We start from the raw sequence: 20,926 nt of genomic DNA, 5'->3' as shown, positions 1-20,926 counted from the left end.
CATTCCAGGTATGTGTGTGGGGGGGACAGCCAGGGCAAAGGCATGGAGGCTGGAGATGAAGCCCATGTAGGGCCCCAAGGAAGCAGGACACCAGAGCTACAGGGGAATCACATGTAAGGGAACTGGAGAGGTAGGAAGGAAGCAGGTTCACCAAGCATCTGTCAAACAACTAAGTTTTGATTTGATCCTGGAGGAAGCGGTGACTCACTGGAGTTTACTGAGTGGGGGGTGGGGAAACATAATTATGAAGTCCAAAGCAGGTAGGTGAGTGACCAGCCTATCCGACCGTCACCAAGAAGTTAAACTGCAGGGCTCAGATTTAATCCTGGGTCCTGACTCCATGGCCAGAGCTTTCCTCACTGGACCTCAGGGCTGTTCAAAGATTAACCTCCGCCAATCAGGGGCCTAACATTTGTTTCTCCCCTTGGGCAGGGCCTGCAGACAGGTGGGCCCAGCTCAGGCTCCCTGTTGGACCATTGCACAAAAAAGAGGCTCAATAGCATGGAAATATTTTTAAAGTGATTCAGACAATTCTCACTCAGGTGGGATGCGTATCGTTAGTTGAAACCTTTGTTCTAAAATAGCTTAATATTAAAATAAGAAAATAATGCTTTTTCCCCTCCCACCGAGCATTTTAAATATCTAAGCCAGCCCACTCGTGACAACCAGCACCAGTGTCGGGGATGATGTGCTAGGCAGTGGGGAAACAAACAATGCCCCAGTGCTCTGTTCTCCATAGATTTCTGCCCGCCCTTTTCCTTCCCTCCCCTTCTCACTCAGGACACTGGTCTGGCTGAGCCCACCCAGGGGGCGCGGCTACCTCGTAGAACCTGACGATGTTGATGACCCAGGCGCAGAGCCCCGCGGCGGCGAAGGACTTGGTTCGGATCAGGTTTGGGTCGAACTCAGGGTTCTTCAGATACTGCTCGTTCACGACTCTCAGACTGTTCTCTGGAATGTGCTCTTTGTCGTAGCTAATTAGTGCCTGCAAAAAGTCATCAACCTGCAAAGTGAAAAGCGCATTGCCATGAAGCCGCCGCTGCCACTGCCGAGAAAATGCCAAGATCAAAAGTTCAGATCGGCTTTTAGGCCGAAAATCATAAAAGCCCAACTGGTAAGCCTCCTTCCTCCCACTGTTCAGCTGTTCCAGGCTCTCCAGGGCGGAGTTAGCATTAGCCATGGACACTTTGAAAACCTCTCCTACCCCAGGGTCAAATATTCAGGCCCATTTTGAAGAGAAGAAAAGAAAGGCAGGAAAGAACAATAATAATAATGGGGGGGGAGCCCTATTGCTTCACCTGCGTTTGCAACATTTTTCCAGAACAAGAAATCCATGTAATTTTCCCCTGCCTACACTTGGCAGCTTGTAATGTTGCAAATAATTAGTCACTTTCCAACTGACGCTGACGGGCGCTTGACAATGCCCCCCAAACTCAGCAGAGAAGCACATTGTGGCTGTGGGGCCGTCAGCCCTAGCTTGGGTCCTTCCTGGGGGGAGCAGGTGACCCTCTGTTCCTGACAGGGAGGACAGCAGAGGACACATTGCTGCCAGGCCTGAACAGAATTCTAGGGTTGTGTTTGTAGATGTGGTGCTTGAGGTTTGTCAAATGCTTGGGGGTCTTGGCAACAACCCTGGGGGAGGGGGGGCGGTACTCCTCATCTCCATTTTTCAGATGAGGAAACTGAGAGTACCAGCCATTAACTGACTCGCTCAGTCACACAGCTGCTGAGTGTCTGAGCCGGTTCTGAACTCGGGTCTTCCTGACTCCAAGCTGGTGCTCTATCCACTGTGCCACCTGGCTGGTAGGGAGCGGGTGGGGGCTCACTAATAGTTTGGCTACTAGGTATTTTTTTATTTTTATGAATTTTCCATCCATGTAGGGCCTTCTGTGTCAGAAGAAGAAACCCCTTATCTGCAGCATCCTCCACATAGGCTCAGCCAGTTTGTGATGGGAAACTCCCATTGAAGGGGAATCCAGGCTCTCTCTGGGCCGCCCACCCCACTCCTTGGGCCATTTAGGTTGGTAGGAAGCTCTTCCTGATGCCAACACTCCCCCTGGTGCCTGGTTGTGCCCTCTGGGGCCAGCTTGACCAAGGCTAATCAATCTCCCCTACCTAGCAATGTTTGAGATAGTTCACAATTACCAAGCCTTCCTTATCCTTCAAAAGACCCACACATGTGGATCTCACCACAGTACTGCCCTTCTCTGGACATCTCACCGCTCATTAGTGTCCACCCTCAGCTGTGATCCCCACAACTGAAAACGGCCCCCGAAGAGTTTGACGGGGGCAGAGAGCACAGAAGTGGTCCCAGCCTCCACGAAGGCAGCCCCAGATCTTGCCTGCCACATTTCACTGCAAATTCCCTAAAGCTCTGAGGTTTTTAGCAGACTCGTGTCTGCTTCGACATGAGCATAAGGCAGGATCCGCTGAACAAGGGTGAGAAGGGTCTCCTCTTCTGACAGACAGCCCCCAGACTATCTAGCTGTGCTTCCTGCCACACTGAAAGTCCACAGAGAAACAACATGGCGTCTGTGGGGGGCCAATACCTTTCCCATAAAGACTTTGGCGGCTTTCCAACTCCTGTCTTTGGGCACCCGACCCCGAGGAGCCAGCAGGACCATTACAGCTGCAGTGACATTGGTGACGGCGATGGGTGGGTTGGGGAAGGCCTTCAGCTCTGTGAGGTTCACCTGGGGAATGAGCAGACACACTCAGATAGAATGCTCCCAACACTACCAGGAGCTAGGTCAGTGCGGCTGTGATGGGGAGGCAGTTCGTCTGTGCACGTGGGCTGCTCCAGTAGGGTCATTTGTGTGGGCCTGGACTGCCCAGGCTTCATCCCCCCTCCTCCCCCTTCCCCTTGACCTCCATCAAACCTCACGCAGCTCTCCAGTCTCTCTCCTGCAAGGTCCTTCTCTCTGAGGCTCACCATGCTGCTTACTGATGGCTTTGACCCTTCCTGGGCTCCCTGTTTGAACTTTGACAGGGGGACATGATGCTTTTACTCTAGGGACTGTTTGGCTGTTGAGCACTGGAGACAAGTACTGTGAGGCAGACATCAGCAGGCATAGGTATGGTTGGTTACAGATTAAAGAAAGATACATTTGTCATGGGAGATGGACTCTATGTCTTGTATAATCCATCTAGCAGCTGGACAGGTAGTGGGGTATAATGGGTAGAAGGTAAGCCTTGGAGAAAGGAATATTCAGTACACATCCCACCTCTGACGAATGTGGGTTGTGTGACCCTGGGCAAGTCCCTCAACCTTGAAGGCAACTAAGACAAGGGGTCACAGATGAGTTTGCGCTGCTGTGGAGAGTTTCCATACTGATACACAGATAAAATCACAGGGCAAGACAAAAACAAGGGACAAAAAAACAAACCACACATCCTAGAGTGAAAACTCTGAATCTCTGGTGGACAGTAACATGTAGAAGCTTGGGTGGTGGGTGGTGGATAGGAGCTGTGTGTGTGTGTGTGTGTGTGTGTGTGTGTGTGTGTGTTTGGGGTTTACATTGATGTCTTATCCAAGCATAGACCAGGTCAGATGCCAGGGTAGGGGCAGGCTCAATAGAAAGAGCAGTGGAATAGGCTGCCTCCCAAAGGAATGAGCTGCCCATTCTTGGGAATGTTTGAGCAGGGTCTGCAGAACCACCCGACAGAATTGGTGTAGAAGAGATCCCTGCCCTGGGAGGGAGGCCAGACTAGCTGACCCCAAGGATCCTTTCTTTCTTTCTTTCTTTTGCAGGGCAATGAGGGTTAAGTGACTTGCCCAGGGTCACACAGCTAGTAAGTGTCAAGTGTCTGATGTCGCATTTGAACTCAGGTCCTCCTGAATCCAGGGCCGGTGCTTTATCCACTGTGCCACCTAGCTGCCCCACAGGGATCCTTTCCAATGGTAAGGGTCCATGAGGGGAGGAGGAGGGAACACAAAAGTACTGAGTGCCTACTGTATGCCAGGCACTGTGCTAAGAGCTTTACAGATATCGCCCCAACCCTATGGGGCAGAAGAGGCTAAGTCATGGGCCCACAGTCACCCAAGCTAAGAGGCATCCGAAGCTGGATGTGAACTCTGGTCTTCTTGTGCCCAAGTCCAGCACTCTGTCCCCTGGGCCAGCTAGCTGCTTTAAGACGTCACCCTTACTGCTCCTCACTTCATCTTCTTCCTCCTCCTCCTCCTCCTTCTGCTGGCAATGACTTCTTTCAATCATGCAGAACCACTATGATTCAGAGCCAACAGCGCCGGCTTTGGAGCGGAGGGTCAGGTTCGAATGGCAGCACGAGCTCACACGACCTTGGACAGGTCATTCCACCATTCTTATTTATTGATTTATTTGGGTGAGGCAATTGGGGTCAAGTGACTTGCCCAGGGTCACACGGTTAGTAAGTGTCAAGTGTCTGAGCCCAGATTTGAATTCAGGTGCATCCTCCAAATGATAGGATTGGACTAGATGACTTCTTTCAGCTCTAACTCTACCGTGCTGGGTGATTCAGCAGAGCTCAGTCACCCAAACTCTCACTTTTTTTCACAATTACTTCTGAGGCAATTCACCAAGCTAAGAAACCGGCTGATATTTACCCTGTTTAGTGTGTTCAGTGCCTCTGCGGCTGCAACAAGGGCAGGCTCTGCTTTGGCCAGGTCAGCCTCACATTCTCTCTGTTTCTGGAATACTTCTTTCTGGATGGCAGCCACCTAATCGTGAACACAACACACACATAATACAACATAGACTTTATTCATGAGAGGTACGGTTCTGATGAAGCCATGAATCCGGATAACATACAATTCCATCTATCTTTTGAACAGGCAGACAATGTGGACACAGCACCTTGCTCGCACAGCAGGTTCTGATTAAGGGAGAGCAGGTTGGGGTCATGGCCTCTTTGGAGGCAAGAGGCTTTGGTTTGAAATGAGCTCTAACATTTACCTACTGTGTGATCCTGGGTAAGTCACCTCACTGACATCTTGGTTCCTTATTTCTAAAACGGATGTTATCAAACTTATTGCACTATTGGAAAAGAATGTTTTGTGAAAAGAATTTTATCATCACGGAAGCCTGATAGAGGGATGAGTTGCTATTGTGACTTCTAACAACAACAATAATGATGATGTGCTTAGGGCTTGAGGAGGCCATGCCTTACAAGGAATTGTGCCAAAGTAAGCTACAAGATGTCATTTTAGACATGTACAACTGGAAAAAAAAAGTGAGGAAAGATTGAAGGAGAAACTTAAATGACTGTTGTCTCACATGATCCACCAACATATTGTGTGGACCCCTAGCAGTGGGTTGATGGGAACACATGAATGGGGTCACTGGTCAGGGGCAGGAGGGGATGGGTCACAATTAGCATTATTGAATGGAACATCTACATGTAATATGAGGCCCCAGATCCATCAGTAATAATAACTAATGTTTATGTAGTATTTTAAGGCCTGCCAAGAACTTTACACTTATTATCTCATTTTATCCCCATGGTAACCATGTATGATAGGTGCTATCATCACCCTTTTTCCAGATGAGACTGAGGCAGATAAAAGTTAAATGATTTGTTTGGGATTACACAAACAGTATCTCAGGCAAGATTTGACTTCAACTCTCCCTGATTTCTTATTCATCCAGCTGTCTCACTGGAAGATCAAATTCTCCTAAGAATAACAAAGACCCGTTCACCTTCTCATAGGGTCCACATACCTGCAAAGTTCTCTACAGATTGCTCAGCATTCAAGACTCTCTACAATCTGCCTCCAACTTGGTCCGCTTCCCTATATCTGGATGTTGCTGAATGACTCTCACTTGGTTTAAGTTCACTTAAGAAGCCCTCTCCTCCAGCCATCACTGGTGACCCAGGTGGGTAATGACCTCCCCATTGCAGCCCCTTGCTTTGTACTGTAACGCTGTTACTCACATATTATGCCTTATTGTTTAGGCCCTAAGTTCAAATCTGACCTCAGACACTTAACTAGCTGTGTGACTCTAGGCAAGCCACGTCACCCTGTTTACCTCAGTTTCCCCATCTGTCAAATGAGCTGGAGAAGGAAATGGCAGACTGCTCCAGTATCTTGGCCAAGAAAACCCCAAATGGGATCACAGAGTCAGACCCAACAACAGCTATGTGTGAGAAGTTCTCCCAGCGACTGGCAGAGCAGATGCCAGGTAACTGAATCCTGGACAGCTGCATCCAGCTCAGAGAGGCCAAGCCACCTGCACTGAGTTACACAGAAGCGAGACTGAACCCAGATCCACTTGACTCCAAGTCCAGTGTCTGTGCCAGGCCTGTATTGTTACTTGTCTTCCAACGTGCACTGAAGTGAGGGAGGGCTGGCAGATGTAAGAGTGGCTATCTTGTACTCTATTCGATCAGACTGCAAAGTCCTTGTGGGCAATGTGAAGTATTTCATTTAATATGACTTATTTGCACACATCGTTCTCAGTTAGGCTGTCTCGTCCTCCAACCAGATTGTTAGCTCCTTGAAGGAAAGGATTGGGTCCCTGTGTAAATTTTGTGCCACATCCCAAAAACCAGCGCTGTGCTCTGCATTCAGCAGGTGCTTAATAAATATTTGGTGAATCACTACCTTAAATTACAGAATATGAAATAAACAGAATGTGGCGACAGGGAGGGAAAGGAATAAAAACAAGCATTTATTAAGCACCTACTATATACCTGGGGGGGGGCAGGATTCAAAGAAAGGCAAAACCATGGTCCCTGCCCTAGAGGAGCTCTTCTTTGAAGAGCAAGACAACAAACAACTGTGTCTCTGCAAGGGGAAGGGGGAGAGGGAGAATGGGAAAGACATGGAGGCTGCCATTTTGTTGGCAGAAACAGTTGCTCCCTGGGAGGAACCCTGGGGACTCACGCCCACCCTCTTCTCAGCAGGCTGCCCAGAGGGCCTGGCTGGGGCTGGGGCTCCTGGGTAGCCTGTGGTGGAAACTGCATAAAGCCTTGGCCCTTGTAAAGGGAGGTCAGAAACATGACTAAAAGTACATGACTCTCTATGGATTTGCAATGAAGCAGGTTTAACTCTACCATAAAATTAGACCCAGCTCACAACAAATTATGTTGTCTACTACATCTTTATTAGCACTAATTACCTTTCCTCTGATTAACCATTATTTTGCTGCATACTGTGTACTTTCCAGGCACAATTGTTAACTGGGTGCCCCCCCCACCCCGCCAGGGGCCCCTCCCCAGCATCCTAGAGTGTCACTTGCACAGGAACACACCCAAATGCCAGGGGACAAGGCTTCCCCATAGCTGACATTTGGCAATGAGAGAAGACTGCTGTGATCCTGTGTTTTAATATATAAAATTTTAAATAAAAATCTGTCCAGTTTAAAACAATCAAAGCACTATGACTTTTTTTTAGGGAGGCAGTTGGGGTTAAATGACTCGCCCAGGGTCACAGAGCTAGTAAGTGTCTGAGGCCTAATTTGAACTCAGATCCTCTTTATTCCAGGGCTAATGCTCTATCCATTGTACCACCTAACTGTCCCTTATTCCCTCCCTCCTTCCCTCCCTCCCTCCCCCCTCCCCCTCCCCCCCCCCTCTCTCTCGATATCATCTATATCTATATCATGTAAATCTTTATCTCTGTGTGTATATGTATATATCTGTGCATATGCATATCTGTGTGTATGTATGTGTGTAAATGACATACAGAGAGACTTCACAATTATATGACATTGTGAAAGGTCTGCAAACTAATTTACATACATTTTTTGTTTGATCCTCAGCATTTCCTTTTGAAACAAATGTTACTAAACCTGTCTTCAGATGATGATAACTGAGGCTCAGAGAGGTCTAGTTATATGCCCAGTAAGTGGTACAGTCATGATCTAAACCAGAATTTTCCTGACTCGAACAAGTTCTCTCCTGCTAGAATATGCTGCCCCAAGTGCTGCAAGGAGCTTTGGTGGTTCACTTTGCCATTGGAATAAAATAGAAATCTCTTCTGGGCATTTAAAGCCATTCATAGGCTGCTCCGACCTGTATTTCCAGACTCATATCACATTGTTCCCCACTGTACATGACATGTTCTTGCCAAACTGGGCTACTTCCTATTCCTCTTAGAATCCCTAGCCCCCTTCAGACCTCAGCCCAAGTGCCAGTTCCTACAAATTTCCCTTCTGATCCCAGCAGATGCCAAGGCTGTATTTAGTTCAGACCTAAAGACAAAATAGGACATTAGCACTGGCTAGTTGCTGTTTGTTCTTAGTTGAAAGATCTGTGAAAAGGACCCAATCTTGCTTTAAGAACTCACCCAGATAAAGGGGGAAAGTCTGGCTTCATCCAGCAGATTACCCTTTGAAAGGGTATTTTTCCATAACAAGGGAGGGAAAGCTTTTCAACTACTTAGAGAGGTGAATGGGATGCCTCAGGCAGTTGGAAATTTCCCTCACTAGGTAGAGGTCTGCTAGCCAAGGACCCTCGGTTGGGTATTCTAGGAAGAAACATCAGAGATAATCTAATCGTTCTTTATAGAAGATCCAGAGGCATCATGTGATTTGCGTCAACACATTACAGTGGTAGAGAACTTGAACCCAGGACCTCTGACTTTAAATCTAGTGTTTTTATTTATGGATAGGTTGAACTAGATGTGACTTTCCAACTGTGATTTTTGGATATTTATACAATTTGATATTATCCATGAGTCCAAATTTATTGGTTAGGACCCAGTCTGCATGAGTCTGAATAGTATGGGCTAGGGTCTTTCCCGGGTGCAGAATCAATTGCAAATATCTGTTCTTCCCCCACTCTTTCTGATACAGAACCATGCCTACTTCCACCTGCAGCTTTCAGTTGGCCCAAAGGCAGAAAAATATTAAGAACCATTCAAATTCATCTGAAATGTCAACCTCTGAATGTGGACTATTAGCAATGAAAACAGGAAGTAACCTTCCCTCTGAGTAAGTACAATCCACAAAACAATGGGCCCCCATTAAAAGGAGGCCCAGCCTCCGGTGAATGACAAAGGCGGAGAAGGGCAGCCTAACTGGGCTGGAGGTGGCTGCTTCTGTTGCTGAAGTTGGAATCCAAAATCCCAACTACTTGCCAGGGCCGGAAATATCTCGCCAAGGCTGGAATAGCTAAAATGGGCCACATACTAGGTGTGAGTGGACACTCGTACACACACAGAGATGCTTAGGAAGGGACAGCGTCTGATGATGATGAAACAGTTAGTCAATAAGCATCTATTAAGCATCTCCCATATTCCAGGCACTCTGTGAGGTTGGTGATAGAAAGCCAACTGATAAACAGGGATTCACTCTTTTCCATTTAAAAAAAAATCTGATTTCAGATGAATGTTTACATATACAAAGAATTGAAAGAGCATTGCACACAAGACTACATGCAGAGCTTTCCAGACCTCAAAGCACTCCATGAATTGCTATCTTCTCAAAGTCAGAGCTCGGTTCAGAGTACTGACCACTGTACCACCCAGCCTTCCCTTCAGGCTGTTGTTTTGACAGCCCTCTGAAGGAAAGAGCTCCGGAGGTTCAGAATCAGTGTCCGGTGTGCAGTGTGCAGTGTCGGGAAGCTATCACTTCTGCCAGGCCAGGACTTGCTTGACCCTCCAAAGAAGACTGGGGCCCCTCCGAAAGGAAAAGAGCAGGTTCAGCCCACCGTGCTGGGGGCTGATCAAACAGAGCTGGCTGATGAGCTCAGAAGCCTGGGAAGGTTCTGTACTTCAGCCATAGAATGGGCTTGGTTAACAAGGGAGCTGCCCCTTGCTCCTCAAGCCCCCAGACCTCTACAGCCCTGGGCGGTGACTCCTTGACCTTCCCCGTATCAGCCAAAGGCCTGATGTTCAAGGTCCCCGTCCATTACCGCCTGAATGAGCTCAGCATTTATTGTTCTTCCATACTATTAAAGGAGCTAAAAGGTTGGGGAAATGTATAATGCACCGAAAGGTCAAGTGGAAATCACGGCGTGGAGGCCGCTCTTACCAGGTAACGAGCCCGCTGCTGCTCTGGGGGGAGGAAGGAACTCAGAAAGGCCCCCTCCCGGGCGGGCCCAGCAACAATTGCCCAATTGCACTGACCTTTCGCTCCTCGGCGTCCGCCACAGCCCGCTCCTGGCTCACTTTGTCGGTCTGAAGGCCGATCTTGGTAATGAGAGCCTCGGCATCCCGGCTGCGCAGGTGGAGCTCGGCCTCTTGGGAAGCCAGTTTGCCTTTTAGGTCTGCTACCTGGAGGGCCAGGGAAAAGGGGACACTGTTATTGGGGCACGGTGCTGGCCCCAGGGCAAAAACTCCGGGACCAGGACAAGAGGAGGGGCCACCAGCATGGGAAGCCCCGCTGATTTGTCTTCAGCAATAAGAGGGGCTGATCTCCCAGGGACCCTTGCTGCCAAACTGTGGTGCTAGCCCCTGGCCCCCTCACTTGCCAGCTTTCTTAAGGGTTGTCTTCCGTGGTGAGCTTTCAGCTCTTTGAGAATAGGGACCATCTTGCTCATTTCTACTTCTATCCTCAGTGTCTGGTACACAATAGGTGTTCAATAAGTGACCGACTGCTCCTCTCTGCTCCTTTTGGCCACAAAGATGTCTTGGCTGCCTCCCACCAGCCAGCTTCTCCAAGCACCCGCTCCATGTGGAGTGCCCTCCCTTTCCTGATTTACTGCACACCCTGTGGCTTTGGCTCTCAGTGACTGGTCTGGGGGACTAAGAAGTTCTATGACTGGCCCAGGGTCACATTCTAGAGTTGAAAAGGACCTTAGAGGCCACTGAATTCAGCCTCCTCATTTATAGATGAGGAAACAGAGTCTGGCACAGGTTAAGTAACTTGTCCAGGAACACACAGCTAGTAAGTATCCTGTACCCCCAATCCTCCATCCCAAACGGTCAACTGCTTCTCCAGTCTCTATTCTCCTCAAGGGGAAACAACATGTACACAAAGTAGCCTATACAGAGTAATCGGGAGACGATGCTCTGGCAATGGATCAGCAGAGCAAAGCAATCCCTTCCCCCACCCCCCATCCCCAAGCTTCTGTTCTTATCCCACTTAGGACTTAAATTGAGAACTGATGGGTGCCAGTGTGGAGGAGGGAGGGGGGATAGCGTGTGCAGGCATTGCAGCTGTCACATATAAGAGGAAAGCAGTGTCCCAGTGACACACACTGAGTCACCCATGGACTTGCTTCTGGTGGAGGATGCCCAGTGGGGAATGGGCTGCTCTCAGTCTGGGGAGGTAAATCAGAGGCAACATTCCAGGGATAGAGTGCTTGCTTTGGAGTCAAGATCCTGCCTCTGATACCCATTAGCAAGTCACCTGACCTCTCTGAGCCTGGTTCCCCATCTGTAAAATGGACTATGATGAAAGTGATAGGAAGTGATGGCATCAAAAGTGATGCCATAGGGGCAGCTAGGTGGAGCAATGGATAGAGCACTGGCCCTGGAGTCAGGAGTACTTGAGTTCAAATCCGGCTCAGACACTTAATACTTACTAACTGTGTGACCCTGGGCAAGTCACTTAGTCCCAATTGCCTCACTTAAAAAAAAAAAAGTGATGCCATGACCTTCTCTGGCTCCCCCAGACGCAGAGGACTGACAGTGGTCCTTCCCCTGTACCCCTTACCTGATCCATCTCTAGCTAGGGGCAGATGAGTGGTTCTGACATCCCAGGAGCAGATTTGCTGGGGAAAATTGACTTCATGGGGAAAGCTGTCTGTCCTACTACCTAGGGAAGAGTCTCAGAATGGACCAGGAAGAAAATAAGGGCAGTGGTACTTCCCTGCCCTGTCAGAGCCCTCCTCTAGCTGAGACCTCCAAGGATCAGAACACAAAGTTATGAGATCTTTTAGTCCAAGTCCATTGTTTTACAAATGAGGAAACTGAGGTACAGGATGTTTAAATGATTCACCCAATGGTCAACAGCTAGTAAGTTGTTGGTAGTCATCATCTGAACTGGGATTTGAACCCATTACCTCTGACACCACAGCCTGTGCATGCCCTTTTTCTACTGCATTATGCTTTCAGTGTGTATCAGGGAATGATTTAAGATCCCTGAAAATACTACATAATTCTCCTGGTGCAGTCCTGTCTACTTGTTTCCTCTATTTAGTTTTGATGCCAGTTCATCATCCATCCTTCTCCAGTGCTTGGCCCAGATCAGTATGTGGATGGATCACCTTGAGGGTTGGGTTTTAGAGTAGACTTGGGCTGAAATCATGGTTGGGCTATTTCCAGCCTGTATAAAACAAGCCACTTAAAATTCCTTTGCTGTAAAATGAGGGGGTGGTGGTGAATTCCATGTCCTTTGAGATCCCTTCTAGCTCAAGGATTCTATGGTGCCTGAGCTTCATCAACATCCAGTCACATGTCAAATTTTAAGCAAATACATTTTTCATCCACTTGGTACTTTCTGTGTATATTGCCAGGCTAAGCAGCAGACTCCTTAGAGAGTGCTAAGACATTGCTTTGAAAAGAAATACCTTTTTTTAATTTGAAAATTATTCTCAGAGCTGTATACACTTAGAATGCATGCATGTATGTCTCCTAGAAAGAAGACAGTCAAGTCCTACCTGGGAGGCTGTTGTCTTTAGCTTCTGGATGCCATTCACCAAATGTTCTTTCTTCTGGGACACTTCTTTTTGTTTCTTCTTCAGCAGGGTCTTATACAAAGAAATCTGCTCCAGGAAACTCTTGGGGGTGGTATAGTTGTACCTCCTCTCATTCTGATAGTACCGGATGCTCATTTCATTCACACTGGTGTGAGCATAGGTCATGAAAGCACTAACAGAATCCTTTATACTGGGCTGGAAAGAAAAAAGGGCCATGAGGGACATATACATGGTATAAGAGGGATGGAGGGTAAGTCTAAGCCACCTGGATTTCAGCCAGTCACAGAACATCCAGCTCATACCTTTATTTCACAGGTAATGAAGCAGAGGTCAAGTGACTTATCCAGGGTCACATACCAATAAGTAGCAGCATCAGAACTAGAACTCAGGGCTTCTGACTGCAAGTCTTGAGTTTCAAAAATCAGATTTAACTTAGGAGATGGCATTTATAAAACACTTAAGTGTTTGCAAATCTACATTTGTTATCTAATTCTGAAGCTGTAGAACAGTAAGAGGGAAGTATGATTACTATTCTATCTCTACTCCCTTATATAGATAAGAAAATTGAGGGTTATAAAGGAAATGACTTGCCTAAGGTTGAAAAAATAGTGACAGAAGCTAGGACTTGAACCCAGTTTCCTTAGCTCTGGGATCTTCATTCTATTCCACTCAAACATGCTTATGGGGGTGGTGGTGGATAGGAATATCAGCTTAGACATTAAGCAGTGGGAAGTGATGAGTATACAAAGAGGCGTGTGATAATACCAGTTTTACCAGGTGAGAAATGGAGGCTCGGACCTTCCCCAGGTCACACAGCTAGTTAAATGTCCAAACCTCGATTTTCCTGGTGCCCAGGGCAGGACCCGATACAGCACGGTCCCACAGTACCCCATGTTGCCCATCCCTCAGAAGAATGGAAGATCCTGGAGGACAGACTCCTTGATTTTCTTTGTATACTCATCACTCCATCTTGGTGGTGGTGTGTGGATCCAATGAGATGTTTGTTGTCAATCAGTGAGCATTTCTTCATCTAGAGAGCCAGCTTGGGGGAAGGCGTTTCCCAGGTCCAATGTACATAAGTGCATACACACATGCATATGTATATTTGTACACACATATACTGAGCAATGTAAAGACAAAGACAAAAATGAAACAATTCCTGCCCTGGAGGATCTTACATTCCAGCAGGGGGAATAACATATACACACACACATAAGTAGCTACAGAAATAGATTTGAAAAATAAATGTGCAAAATGCTTCATAAACCTTAAAAGCTGTCTATGAATGTTAACGAAGATCATGAACATAATGCCAATAGCAGCTGACGCTGGGTGGGTTCCAAAGTACAGAACAGCCTTGATCATATTCGAGCTGTCCATGTCAGGGGTAGGATTTGAACCCAGGTCTTGCTGACTCCAGCCTTCTGGTAACACACTCATTTGAATCGCTTACAGGGCCTTAAGTCCCTTCATAACCCACCTTTCTCCCCAGACGGGGAATGAAAGGGGCTTTGTCCCACCTGCCACCTGCCACCTGCCACACCCCGCCCCCCCCTCCGCCCAGAGCCCCACTTTGTATTCTAGGCTGGCGGAACCAGAGGATGGGGCCATGGGCCCCCGGAAGGGCCCCTAGGAGTCCTGGCAGCTGCCCAGCCTTCTCTAGGAGTGGGGCTGGGGGCGAAAAGCTCATTTCCTCCATGATCCTATTTAAATACAAATCAGGCTGATGGGGCAGAAAGGTCAATGAAGGGGGTGAAGTTTGGGAGGGAAGAAGGATCTATTCAGAGTTGGAGGGTTTCTATTTTCTTCGAAAAGCTTCCAGGAATGCCCCTCCCCCTGCAAGCTTCCCAGAGAAGCAACCCAGCGGCGCGGTCCTTCCAATTTGTCCTCAGTGACTTCTGAAGTAGTTAACTTTGTAATTTGTGGAGTCACATCTTCCTCCTTTTAATGGTTATTTATTGCATTCTGTACAAGATGAACCCAGTTCAATTAATCAAGGGAAGCCTAAAAATCAATTAATATGAATTAAATGAGCTACACCAACTCGGAGGAAAGTCACACATAATTTACCAAAGCGTTGTCAATAAGGCTTCGGCATCTCTGGGAAAATTGCTCACGAGTGGTTGGCGATGCAGTTAAACGCTTCCACCCGGCCCCATTAATATTGCCGGCAGAAGACCACGGACAGCCAGGGTGGAGGGGCGGGAGACAACGGTTACACTGCGTAAATGGGCTTTTTCGTGTGTGTGTGTGTGTGTGTGTGTGTGTGTGACAAATTTAAAAAGCAATCAGTGCCCCCAGTGGCAGCATATAAAAGCAACAGCTACATATGGGAGGGAGACTGATGGATTTAGAGTCAGAGGAACTGGATTCGAATCCCACCTCTGCTCTTTGCTACTTGTGGGACCCTGGGCAAGACTCTTATTCTGGCTCTTGGTTTTCTTATCTGCACAGCGAAAGGCTTATGATTGATGGTCTTCCAGCTCCAGATCCTGGAACCTGGGCAATCGATCAACAAACATTTATTAAGCACTAGCTCCAATGACCTCTCAGTATCCTGAAAAGGCCACCTGTGCAGTGAGTCTCCTGCTTCTCTCCTTCGGTTAATGATGGAGCAAGAGAACGTGGGCGGATTGTACTCCTTCCCCCCCCCCCCCCAATCAGGCAGAAACTGAGACTTACTGACCTCCTTGGAACCCTGGGTAACAACCCCCAGCAGCCCCCCCCACCCCGACCCCCCATGAGGGTGTGGCTCATCTTGAAACATAGTTTTAAGCTACTTTCAAGGCTCTTCCTCTTCTGGAAGCTGGAGACCTTCAGTCAAGAGGCAGCTCGGAGCCAGAGGAGAGGGGATGGCGCCCTGGAAAGCACTTTTAAACAACTGTTTCATTTGTAAATCGGGGATGGGAGAAGGGGCTTCCGGAGCTCTGGAAGCGGCCAGAGACAAGTGGCCTTGCTGGGGTGAAATGACTATTGTTAGGAGGCCCTGCATGGGGGGGGGGGTTGGGGAGGGCGGCGGGGGGCTAGAGCAGCTGGCCTGGGGTCCGAACTGCCAGCGCAGCCTCTAATCGGCCACCAGGCTGAGCAGCCCTCACCGCTGATTGGTCTTCCCTGCATTCTCCATTTGTCACTTTCTCTTATGATAAGGTCAGCGGTGACAGCGCTTCCTGACATCAGCAGCTGTGCCTTTTAAAAGGGGCATTGTGGGACTACTAATTGCAGTAATTTCATTAGCATAAATTATTTATTCTGCCATTCATTTATCTCCTTTTTGGGGAGGGGGGGCAAATGGCAGTGGAAGGGCTGGTAATGTGACACTGTTTCCCCCCCCCCCCCAGTCTAGTTCCTTTCGGATGTGGATGCAAAGGCAGGGGTTTATTGTGCAGGGGGCCCTCGAACTGGTAGAAAGGCACCAGGTCTGGCTTTGTCTTCCTTTGGCATCCGATGGCTTGGAAATGGAAATCGAAAGCAGAGGACTCCCCACTAATCTCCTAGCTCCACACCACGGGTGTCCTAAAGGGACAGCAGCCCAGGGTCTCAGAGCTGGCAGGGCATCTCAGCCGCCTTCAAGTTCAACCCAGACTAGAGCAGAAATGCCCTCTCTGCCATCCTCGACAAGCTCTTGGTCGTCTGACCAGGATGCTGGAAAGGCTTCCCTCCCTCGGGGAGGTGGGTGCCACTCCACACCCGGAAATCGCCTATTTCAGTTTTGGAATCAAACAGCCCGTAGACTTTGCAAACATCAGGTGCAGGCTGTGTAAATGTTGGCTTGTTATTATTATTGTTGTTGTTGTTATTACTATTGCTATTATGATTACTATTATTACTGTTGTTATTATTTGATGATTACTATTGTTGTTATTGTTGTTATCACTGTTACTATTATTGCTATTGATTTTATTATGATTACTATTATTACAGTTGTTGTTATTGTTATTACTTGACAAAGGAAACAACATCTCATCTGATGCATAATAAAATACAAAAAATGAAGGGTCTTTTTCCCCCAGTAGAAGAAAAAAACAATTGACTTTTAGCTTTCTAGTCAGCTCACTTCTAAACACAAACAGAAAAAGTGGGTGTTCAAGAGCTGAGAGGAAAGGCTTCCGGGGAGACCACTAGAGACCAGAATTCAATTGCCTTCTCTATCTTCCCCCAACCTCCATGCCCCCACACCAAACCCCATACCCACAAAGACCCATACAACCCCCAAGCACTGGTTTCAAACTTGTTTTGAGGAAGGTTTGTTTATAAGTGTCCAATTATAGCACCCCTATTACTGTATATTAATTAACTCACTGGAGCCTCTCCCTAGCCCTGTGAGGATGCTACTGCAGAAATGAATTACTTCCATTTGACAGATAAGGAAACTGAGACTCAGAGGTAGTGAGTGACGAGGGGGGGGGGGCGGCAGGATTTCCACCCTGGGTTGGTTTGGTTTTTTGCTGATTCTGGGTCCACCACACCCTCCACTGACTATATTACTGTAACCTCTGAGGTCTTTCCTTTGAAATACTTGAGAAACCCGTTACCATTTATAACTTGGCTTTAATTGCAGGAAGCCTTAACACCTGACACTTCACAGCTTTTCCTGGTGCTAGAGGAAGAAAATCCCTTTAAAAGGAGACATGCCCAAATTATCTCTGAAAGAGAAAACTGGTTTGTAAAATGTAGCTGTGAGTGAGTTAATCAACACACAGAAATGAGTACTTTGTATGGTCGGTACTGCTATAGTCCTCAAAAATACACAAGTCAGGGACAGACCCAGACCAGTGGAAGGCTTTAAATCTGTCAGCATGTGGAGGGTGTGCTAAGCTTTTGGTTAAGGGGTGAGAGACTTGAGTAAAGGACTTTTGTAGGGCGTCCTTCCTTTGCCTTCCTTCCTGGTCAATGCCAAGGACCTGTGATTTTGTCCAAGTGGGAACAAGCCTCCATAGATTAATGCAAAAGGGCAGTGTGGGGTAATAGTCTCCAGGGTTTGGGATCTGGAAATCCTGGGTCAGAATCCTGACCTCAGAAATTCACTAGCTGTGTGGCCCTGGGCAATTTACTTAATCAGTCACTTAATAAGCGTTTATTAACGGTTTACTCAGTGCCAGGTACTGGGCTGAGACAGGAGGTTATGGGGACAAAAGTGAAAGGATCCCTGCTCTCAGCGAGCTTATACTCTTTTTCATCTATGCATACAAAGGTAGACTAAAAGGAATTTTAGAGGCAGAGGTGCTAGCAACTGGAGGAATCAAGAAAGGCCTCTTGTATAAGATCGAGCTGAGGTTTTAAAAAAAATAACCTTCTGTGCCTAAGTTTCCTCATGTGTAAAATGGGGACACAAACAGAGCTGTTATGAAGATCCAGGGACTCACAAAGGTGAGTCCTTCTTCCTAATACGGACCACAGAGCAGCCAAGGGCACAGAGTCACTACTTTGGGTCAGGCTGCTACTCTTGGTAGAGCCCAGGTGTTCCCAACTACAGAGTCTAGTATCAACTCCACTAGGACCTACTGTCTTGTCTCTCTTTCTTCTCTCCTAATATCAAAATAAAAGTCCATCTTAGATAGGCAGGGAGAGAAGTGTACCTGAAAGGGCACACTGAAATCAGGAGAGAAGGCTTTGAATCCTGCTCCTAACAACTTTGAGATCTGGGAATCTGAGCCTTAGTTTTCCAATCTATAAGATAGGGATAATACTATTTGCGGGGGGGGGGGGGGGATGACAAGAGTGTTAAAAAAACAACCCTTTATCAAGGGCTAAAACAATGTGATATAATTCTCCATATTTCCTGCTCCCTTGAGATCCCAGGGGCATAAAATCAGAGTTGGAAAGACAACAAAGGCCATAGAACTCAATCCTCTCATTTTACATTTGAGAAAACTGGGACCTAGAAAGGTATTATAGGAATGGATTTTCCTTACTTTATAGTTAAGGAAACTGAGTCACTGAAAAGTGAAGTGACCTCATCTTGAATCCTGCCCTAGACTAACTGTGACTTTGGGCAAGTCACTTGACCTCTGCCTCACTTTCTTCTTCAGTGAAATGGGGATAATAACAGCACCTCCCTCTCAGGGTTGTTGTGAGGATCCAATGAGAGCATATTGGTAAAGTGTTTTGCAAACCTTGCAGAGTTAAAGAAATGCTAGCTATTGCCTAACATTTCTTGGGCCTTTTCCTTAAGGCTGTTCTGTGTTCCTCCTCTACCTTTCTGGAAGACTCCTTGAGATTTTCTTGAAATGCTTCCTCATTCTTTGGGAACTGCTCTTTTCATAGGATGGGAATGGACACTACAGAAGGACCTCTAGCCCCAGTACCAGATTTCTCAGCTCCTAGCTCCATTTCTTAGCACATAGTGTGACTGAAGATCTAAGGCTATTGGAGACCCTTCATAGATAAGAACACAGAAGATGAGGAAGTAAAGTGACTTGGTAAGCACCAGAGATGGGATTTGAACCCAGGTTCCTGGATTCCAAACCCAGTGTTCTTTGCTCCTCTCTTCCTCTGGGTCCCAGCCCACAAGACCCTTTTTGTCCCTTGCCTGCACTATGACTGTCAAAATCCATCACCCAATCTCCTGGGAGTGCTTGTGCCAACCTGTCCTGAAACAAATGCCTGGAGACACTTGAGAGTTAAATCATTTTGGACGTTTTTCCAACTGTTGTTTATTTCAATCCCTGATGAGAGAAGAAATAGCAGAAATGTTTGTGAGCTGGAGTCATCCCCTATTCCTGTGGGGACCCGGTGTGGCAGGGATTGGAAATGATAGTCTACATAAACACCCACCTTCAGGGAAGTCCTTCTGGGGAGAGTGGGGGGGGGGAGGCTCACCTTGCATAAATATATCACACTCCTCCAAGGGAGGAGGGGCTGGGAATTCAGAGATGCCAAAATGGTACCAATTTATCTCCCTAAAGGAGGGGGGGATGATTAAGAAGGTGACCCAGTAACAGTCATGAGATTTCTCTTTTAAACCAGCACTGTTTTTGGCCCCTGCTGAAAGGGAGGGGAGCCCATTCCCAAAGGGCACTCCCTGGAGCACAGTCCTCAGACCACAGAGGAGGGAGCTGGGAAGGCGCTCAGATGAAACCATTGGGCACAGCCAGCTCAGTCCCACAGCAGAGCCCCTGCAGTTGTTCCACAGGGGCCCTTTTGCTCTCAGATTCCTACAGGAGGCATCTCAGCACTGTGAGAAAAGGTCTAGGCCAGGGGTTGCTGCGGCTGCAGCTGCAAGTCCCTCTTCATCCAGCAGATGTCAACAGCTACTGGCAGATGGGGCCTCTGTGGGCAAGAGCTGCTGGCAAAGGCCCGAGGCCTCAAACACAACCTAGGGGGTTTGGGGAGGTGACAGTGGAGATCTCTAAAACAAGCTTTGCTGCATAGTAATCATCCCCCACAATGCAATTAGGGCTATTCTCTCTTAAAAGAAAAATCTCTCTTTTCTTTTTTCTTCTCCTCTTCCTCCTTCTCTCCTCTCTTTTCTTTTCTCTCTTCTCCTTTCTCTCTTTTTTCCTTTCCTCCTCCTCTCTCTCCTTTCTTTTTCTATCTTCTCTCTTTTCCCTCTCTCTTCTCTGTTATCTCTTCTGTCTTTCCCTTTCTCCCTCCTCCTTCTGTCTGTCTCTATCTCTCTCTCTCCCCCCACTCCCCTTCTGTCTCTCTCATCAGTTCCTTCAGGAAGACAATTTCTTTCCTTCTCCATCTCTTCCCAAAAAATGACAGGGAACAAATCAGAATTTAGAGTTTGGCTTTTTTTTTTTTTTGGTCACAGGCAGATAATACACGTTCTCTCTCCCTCTCCTTCTTCCCATCTTCCCTTTCCTTCTCTTGCTCTTCTCCCAGTTCCTGACTTTTTTTTTTTTGAAAGTGTAAATAACCCAAAAGATAGTAACTATTGTTGGCCTTTTTGTAATGCTTTAAGACTTAAAAAGCCCTTAGCAGAACCACGGAATGTGAGAATGATAAGGGATCATGACGACAGCCATCTATCTACTCCAACCCCCACATGACAGGAAGGCCCAAGACTGGACAAATGGTCATCTCGCCTCCTGTCCTGGGAGGCAGCCGCTCCACTGCGGGACAGCTCTCCTTGTGCAGGTTTTCCCGGCATCAGATGGAAGCTGGCTTCCCTTAAGTTTCCTTGCTGCCCCTGGTCCTGCCTCCGCAGCCACACAAAATGAGTCTAACCCATTAGCCGTGCCATGCCCCTGTCCTGTGCTGCCCCAGGGCGCCTCTTCTCCAGGCTCAGCAGCACTTGGTGAGGAAGGCATTATTGTCCACATTTCACAGGTGAGGGCAGCGAGGCTCAGAGCATGAGTGTCTCGCTCTGTGGTCACAGAACCACACTACAAGCCCGGGTCTTCTGGCTTTTCCTCCT

General features: G+C 47.6%; 1 protein-coding gene and 1 long non-coding RNA gene across 2 annotated transcripts in view; one reads left to right on the top strand and one right to left on the bottom strand.

Annotated features, from left to right (window-relative positions):
- Window positions 1-20,926, bottom strand: part of DNAH11 (dynein axonemal heavy chain 11) — a 292,856-nt gene that overhangs the window by 67,242 nt on the left and 204,688 nt on the right. The window contains exons 56-60 of the mRNA XM_043967174.1: window positions 12,526-12,759; window positions 10,049-10,195; window positions 4,583-4,696; window positions 2,550-2,693; window positions 821-1,003 (exon numbers count right to left, since the gene is read on the bottom strand). Coding sequence (XP_043823109.1) covers window positions 821-1,003; window positions 2,550-2,693; window positions 4,583-4,696; window positions 10,049-10,195; window positions 12,526-12,759 — 822 coding nt within the window. The remainder of the gene's footprint in view (window positions 1-820; window positions 1,004-2,549; window positions 2,694-4,582; window positions 4,697-10,048; window positions 10,196-12,525; window positions 12,760-20,926) is intronic.
- On the top strand, window positions 976-10,174 carry LOC122728508. Its single transcript, XR_006353290.1, has 3 exons — window positions 976-1,114; window positions 5,686-5,852; window positions 8,775-10,174. It is a non-coding gene; the product is annotated as an uncharacterized LOC122728508 (long non-coding RNA).

Source organism: Dromiciops gliroides, chromosome 5 (assembly GCF_019393635.1).
Source record: "Dromiciops gliroides isolate mDroGli1 chromosome 5, mDroGli1.pri, whole genome shotgun sequence".
NCBI classification, from domain to species: domain Eukaryota; kingdom Metazoa; phylum Chordata; class Mammalia; order Microbiotheria; family Microbiotheriidae; genus Dromiciops; species Dromiciops gliroides.
This window is presented reverse-complemented; position numbering and strand designations above follow the sequence as displayed.